We start from the raw sequence: 7,673 nt of genomic DNA on the forward strand, positions 1-7,673 counted from the left end.
CATTACCAACGCTATTTCATTTTATATGAAATCTAATACCAGATTAAAACCTATAAATTAAACTTTTAGATAAATATGAAAAAATTAATAATTTCTTAAGATATCTCACCTCTCAAACCAGTTAATACAGTAGTTCAATTTGATTTCTAATAAATCTGATAGAAGTTTAATATAGAATATTTGCTATCTTTAATCATTATTGTCTAAAATATTCTGTATTGGTAATATCAGATAATTAGGATAATATATGAAATTGTATTTTTTGTACTCTGGAAACAGTTTTTTCATAAATTATATATTTAGATTAAGACAAAACTTTTATCGTATTTCTCGTAATTATAAATATTATTAATTTCTTTACCTACTGAAAAAATAATAAATTAAAATTAATTTTAAATTATACACATTTTCATGAAATATAAATCTAAAATCCTAAAAAATTAAATCTTGATAAATTAATATTGCAATATATATTTATGTTTTTTTTTTCTCTTATAGTTCTTTTCTTCTTTTTCTTATTGAAAACCCTGTTTGAAATGATAAACTAGTTTACAAAGTAGGTTCAATATGATAATATAGGGCAAACCACTTATTCTATTTCATTGTCTTCATTTGTCAGACAGATTAATTGACAAAGTTTTTTAATTCTTATTTCTGTATTTCTCATTGAATTCTAATACTTTGGACTAAATCTTCCTTATTTTTGACATCATTTGTCAATAGGTTCTTACATGTAATATTAAATCATGTACCATGGATGAAGAATTAGACGTAAATCTACATCACATACCTGTTGTCTGCATTCAATACATAGTCTTTGGAAATGGAGCTGTTCGACCATTATCTATGGGTATACCAACTTAACTCCACTTCTTTAATCCATTTCTACAGTTTCAGCCTCTGCTATCAGTCATAACTTTTATTCTATTTCATTTTTCATACCGATTATATCAAACGAATTTGTTTCGTCGTCTTTCTCGTGGTTATATCTTCAAGCTAAACGCAAGCATTAAAAATTTTGTTTTTTGCAATATTTCTCAATGAATTTTTCTTTTACCGAATAAGAATCAATTAAATCAAAATGTCATTTTATTTTGTTATCACCTTTCATTAAAATATTATCTGTAATTACTTATTTCTGTGATATTTTGTTGTTGAGTAAGATAAAATTCTTCTATGATCACGAATTTTACAATTGATCTTGAATTTTTCCTTCTTTTAGAAAAAAACTTTCTTAGGAACACAGAAAACTGTTTTAGTAATAAAACGAAACATTTTATTTCTTTATTTTTTCTTTCATGAGATCTACTTAACACAAAAAATCATACAACTGGGATAAAATGTCATTAATATTTTAGATTTTCGGATTTATCATGTAACTATTCTAATTGTTCGTGTTAATATTTTAAAAAGTGAACAATATTCTGAAAGAAACTGAATTTTGATTTATAACGAAGTCTCGCTATCGAAGCCGCGAGGAAACACAAATTGAAATCTTTTTGGATAATTTTGATCGAATCCGAGTTGAAAGGACTTACTTTAAACGCGAAGCTTCTACGATTCTTTCCAGCATTTTTATAGTTGAGGCTGTGAATAAGTCGAGAAATATGTATGAAAAATAAACGAGTTTTGCGGAACGGTTAAAAAAAAAGTAAACCAAAATATAAAGCGTTGTACAGCACATACCACAGAGTATAATACAAAAATCCAACCTTCTACGTTACTGACAATTTCTATGTTACATGTCGATTGTTCCGTAAAAGTAGGTCATATACTAATGCTATGTTAGATTTTGAGTAATTAATTTACTTGTAAGTATAGTAATTGCATTATCATATTTACTGTTCATGATACTTTAAAAACCGTGTGCTTGATGTACTCAAAAATAAAGGAGTTTCTGGATTATACGAAGTATTCCTGGTTGAATCAATTTCGGAGAATCGAATGTTTATTATATACATTTATATTTTACTTTAATCTATAACGGAATATTAGAAAGTATTTACCACGATGTTTCTGCAGTTCAATTCATTTTATAGAAAACGCTATTTATTTAGATGAATAAAAATCCCGTGTGCAAGGATAAATGTTACAATATGCAGACAATAATTTTGTAATATTTTTTTTCAAAATAGTCGTTGGAAAAATATTTAGAAATGTTACTATATTACTTTAGAAAACACAAAGAGAAAAATATAAACATCTTAATGAATCTTTTCAACTATACATTTAACTGTGTATAAACTTTTATAATTCGAAAATCTCATTTTCAATTTGGTTTATACATTTAGACAATTAAATGTAATATTTAAAGTCATTTCTTTTAAAGATAGATAACATTCAGATAACATAGTATTTAGTTCTCTGCTATATGACATTTTCTGTGGTGCAATAGCGCCAAAGAAAATTTACTAGCGACTCTTCAGTAGTCATATTATGCATAGGTTCCTCTCTTGACAAGTCAGTAATTTGTATTGTGGAACTGATTTTAGTTTCTCCCACTGCTACTGTAATAGATGAATGAAAATTGAAACCGATTACACAGTTTTTCAGCAGAAATAATATTGAAGAATTTATTTCTTCTAGTAATGAAGCTGTGAGTTTTATGCAGTTACTAGCTGAAAATATTTGCAACTAACCCTCATTTCAACAGATTTAAAATAAATGTTTTGAAAACTTCTTGTAACAATTTTTGATGTAATGAATTAGTAACGTTCAAAGGTAAATATAAATGGCAAGATTCACAGAAAACAATAGAAGTATGAAAACATTATATAAAAGATAATTTGCTGGAAAAGTTTGCAGAAGATTTCAATTACACTGTGCTATGGAAGGTTTTCTCACTTTTCTAATCATCTTTGAATGATCTGTTTAACATAAAACGGCTGTTAAGGGCACGAATTATCTTTGTGATTTCTAAACATTGAAAAAATAATATATGCATTTTATTGTTACATCTATACTTTTTAAAAGTATTTTAAATAAATTCATGTACAGCTTTTTAAAAATACATTCCAGTGCAATGTTCAGTACCGAGTACACTACTTTAGAATTACACACGAGCAGAATATTGGCGATTCCAATGATCTGTAGAAAACGCTGTGTAAATTTAAAATTTCAAATGCCACTGTGTTTATATTCATATTAAAGTCATACGCGTTTATAATTACAACATGTAGGTTTACGTTATTTGAAAAAGATGAAAGCATCGTGAAACAAAATTGTCTTAAATATCTGTTATGGTAGCTGTTTATTCGTTCAACAAATATATCTCTCTTTAATCCGAAAAAGTTACAAGAATTCCGGTAGACTATCTTACAGCCTTTAGGTCAGGAACTTTCTTTATTGAAGATACAGTATATGTTTCTTCAATAAAGGAGGTTCCTGACCTATAGGCTGTAAGATAGTCTACCGGAATTCTTGTAACTTTTTCGGATTCGAGAGACATATATTTGTTGAAAATTATTTTAATCAGCTTTCAAGAAAAAGAAAGATTAGTTAATAATATTTTATTAACTCGCGTTTGCATCCTTTATAATTTATTTCTTTCATTTCATAGAATCAGTTTTATTGTTTATAGAGAAAATTTATAAATGCACATTAGAAAAAATTTAAAAAATATACATTTATTGTTGAAACTTCAGAAAAATGTAACATCTGTTTTCATCTTAATTTTGCTTGTTAAACGAAATTTGCATGTTAACGTAGAATTGTGAATAAGCATACGATTGATATTAATATATTTTAAATTAAAAATTAAACTTATACATGGAACACTCGTAGAAAAGAATCTCGATAACACGGTTCGATTTACAGAGTAAGTTGTATCGATGTCGAAGGTGTTTGGTAAGTCTTTTGATAATTTATGTTAAAAAATTATCACCAAACGCAATAGTAAACTATTTATGTATCATATAAATGTACAGTAATTTAAAAATTTATGATAAAATTATGTCAACACAAAACTTGAGAAAGTTGTATGTCACAAGAGACATTAGCCAAGTTTTCGTTAACAAACAAAATTGTGTTTTCTGGTGAAATAACGCAGAGATGTTATATAGAATACCTTTGCATTATTATATATTATATATAAAGGTAATATATTAATGCAAATGTATTGTATTTCCATATAGCCGTCAGTCGTACATTGTTAGGCAATATATTTTTCTCGTTTTTAATTTTTATTGTAGAAAGTGGTTTTCCCATTTTAGCTACTTGAAAGTGTGTTTTCTATTCCGTCCTGTGTCAGAGGGTGTGATGCACAAATAGGCCTATATCAATCTCTCGCAGAAAACACTTCTGAATAAATAAATAAAAATGAATAAAAATGAATAGATCGTGAATAACGACCTTCTTCAGGTTAGAACATCGATTTTTTCGATGTTCTAACCTGAAGAAGGTCGTTAAACACGATCGAAAACGTTAGTTAGATTCTTTTAAACAAGGCTGCTTATATAAGGTGGTACGAGTTGGGTAGTGATGAATAAATACATTACGTAAATTATGTTTCTAACAATACATCTCCTGAAAAATATTATCATATTTTCAGTAAAAAAAGCTGAGAAAACTATTTATCTTATTACTTTTCACTTTCCTGGCTCCGTTATATATAACAGAAAGTATGGCGATTGGTCAAAAAGACCTCTGAAGAATTTTACATTTTGGAGCCACTGGATGTTTTTTGAAATTGACGCGGAGCATCAGCGAAGCTTCTTCTACGTGGCTTATAGAATTGTGTTTGTTAGTTAAATGCCGCTCTGCCCGTTCTAAAGTTAATGTGGGACCTTTGAACCCCACTTATTATAAGGCCAATGTAGGTGAGGCTATTTATGCGCTAGGCAAGGGTAATGGCTAGAACCCACCTTGCCCACAACAGAAGAGTAATGCTGATGAAACCTATAGAAATTGACAGAACATAGTTAAGAGGTCTAAGACCTATAGCTCGGCGATATGCCGGGCGGGACCATTTTAGGGAGGAGATCTCGCTGTTCGAGAAGTTAAGCATTACTCAGTTCTTGGTTGAGTATGTATAAACAGCTTAGAGCTATAAATAAAACTCATGCCAAAGTAAGAGGGCTGAACTCAAGAGTGATGAAGGCAAAGAAAGCAACATGGCTGATTCCTAATGGGTTGTACTACCTGAGCTAGAGCCCGAGCGCTTATCTTCGGTTTGGTTTTATTGTTCACTACACCTGGTGACCGCTGGGTGTCACACCGGCCTATGATTAAAGCATCGTCTCTTAGTATTCTGTAGTGCCATTTGGCGAGGCAGAGGCTATCTAACTTAGAGTTAATCATATGAGGCTGTTTGCATCCGTCAGATACAAGAATCGTCTATTCTGTAGGGATCTCCTATTTCTTTCTGTCTTCGTCTTAATTCTATGTCGTAATAATAAACTGTTTCTAATTTCTGTACATTGATTCGTCCTTGTAACATATAACCCTCTCAATATATAGTAATTCATTGTAATTAAATTACCAATAACTTGCTGCTCACCAAAAGCCAAGAAGATAAAACCATCGTACACTAGTAGTTAGTGATAATTTTGCGCCTGGCCAACGAAATAGTTATGTGGAGTTCTCGTGGTTTTTAACGTTTTTTTCTTTAAAACGGTTCCAGAATCCTATACAAACTCCTCCCGAGAAGCATCTCCCCAGTCATCAGATCGCCTATTCGTTCCGTTGCCTTATACAAAGCAATAACTTACACGGTAGGATATCACAGTGTTTAAAACATTTATTTTTGCAAACAAAATTACATAATGTTTTCGTATATATCATATAAATAAACAAAAACACAATTACAAACGTGATGATTAACCCTTTTCTCCATAATGAGTTTTTAGCCATTTAGCTAAGGTGTGAGCATCGAGCAAGATATCACGAATGCTTCTAAATTCGTTATATATCTTTACATAAAGTGGATTTTTTGAATGTTCGTCATCTAAAAATATAAAATATCATCATTTTCCCGCAAACTGAGGAAAATTTCGATAATTCATTATACTTTTGTTAGAAAACATTTCATATAATATGAACCATAACCGTTTAAGTTGTCATACCTGATCTTTTTCTTCTAACCGTAGAGTTGCGTAAAGCCATCACTTTCTCAATTCCTGTATTAAGGATATTTGCAAGATCTTTCATTTTTGTTAGTAATTCTGAATCGAAAGTATACTCTGCAATTAAGAAGAACCTTTATAAAGAAGGTTTAGAAAAATACATTTTAACATTTCAATACCTTTAAGATACAAGGTACCGAGGTTTAAACAGTGTTGTAAATAAATGTTTTTATTTATACTTATTATAACACAATTATAATTGGATCATTTCATTTACTTCTATTCGCCAATAGTTATTAATAAAATCGAATCTTTAACTGAATTAAAATGGCTGACGTAGTCTCTACAAAATCAAAAATTTGAAGAGACTAATTCGTCTTCCTTTCCGTCAAGTCCAAACCGAGTTGGACCACCTAGTTTCTTCAAATTTTTAACTTTCTTCACTTTCTATTTCATAAATAATAAGGCAGATAAATGTTTAGATAAGAGATATAACATTCGTATTATTATATCACTATATAATAATATATATTTTTAAATCAATCCTATCGTTAAAACTTTATCATTTTTATTCGAATTTAAACAAAACAATAAAATCTCGCACTTACGTTCCATTCCGTAATAAAAATGGCTGATATTTTTCACTTTCTCTATTCCATTGAGTATAATGTTAGCGAGATCGTTCATTTTCTCAAGTATATTTTTTTCAAAGACGTAATCATCTATTCAAAAGCATTACATTATAAAGTGGTAATAATCAATATTATAACAAATAACAAAGGAAATCTATATTTAAAATTAAATTAAAACCAATTTTTTAAATATTTGATTAATGTTCACTATCTTGAATTTTGAAAAAAACTGAAAAATTCGATGACTAAGGAGAGCTTAAGTTTCTATAAGTATTAGCATTTTGGAGAAAACCAATCACAGCTTTTTCTTTCTTTCACTAAAAACTTAAAACATTTACCAAATACATCAATTAAACATTAATGATTTACCAATAACTTCACCCATTGACATAAATTCTTCCATTCTTCCTTGGTAGCAACGAGAATGTTTCAGACACATTCCCAACATGAAAATCAAGCACATGTACATGCTTATTTCTCGTTATTAAAATAATGATTAAAAACATTTGTAAACTGTATTACTATATACTGCCTACGTTCGTGACTAATAATATAAATTCATATAAAATTTCGAATAATAAATTACATTGTATTAAATATAAATCTGAACTCCTCAATTTACGTTATGAAACTTTTTCAGTTAAATTAATAATAACTGAAATTTAAGACATTAAAAACGAATTTCAAATAATTTAATTTATTCTATCGTTAAATGTCACGATTTTTACTTTCCCGGATGTTAAATATAACAGAGGGAATGTACGGCGATCGGTCAAAAAACGATCTCCAAAAATTTTACATTTTTTAGCTGAGGGGGAACTTTAAACGTCGAAAAATGTAAGTGAATGTGAGGAAGTTCCCTGATAATGTTAGTGTGTGTGGAACTCGGTTTTGTTCACACAATTTGAAGCTTAATAACTCCTGTGCCTTTTCCCGAAAATTTAAAATTTTACCGGGAGGTTTGTGTAGAGGAATCAAT

General features: G+C 29.2%; 1 protein-coding gene across 2 annotated transcripts; it reads right to left on the reverse strand.

Moving 5' to 3' along the window:
• Positions 1-5,721: 5,721 nt before the first annotated feature.
• LOC136971929 (uncharacterized) lies at positions 5,722-7,174 on the reverse strand. Of its 2 annotated transcripts, none has more exons than XM_067266451.1 (4): positions 7,076-7,174; positions 6,671-6,784; positions 6,063-6,179; positions 5,722-5,944 (listed from the first exon to the last, which is right to left on the reverse strand). In XM_067266451.1, the coding sequence occupies exons 1-4, from the start codon at positions 7,161-7,163 to the stop codon at positions 5,817-5,819; spliced, it is 447 nt and encodes a 148-aa protein (XP_067122552.1). In that variant the 5' UTR covers positions 7,164-7,174; the 3' UTR covers positions 5,722-5,816. The 2 variants fall into 2 exon arrangements, with proteins under 2 accessions (XP_067122552.1, XP_067122551.1); XM_067266450.1 differs by having other exon boundaries at positions 7,064-7,174.
• Positions 7,175-7,673: the final 499 nt, after the last annotated feature.

This window comes from Centruroides vittatus, unplaced genomic scaffold, assembly GCF_030686945.1.
Source record: "Centruroides vittatus isolate TY-2023 unplaced genomic scaffold, ASM3068694v2 contig_273, whole genome shotgun sequence".
Classification (NCBI taxonomy): domain Eukaryota; kingdom Metazoa; phylum Arthropoda; class Arachnida; order Scorpiones; family Buthidae; genus Centruroides; species Centruroides vittatus.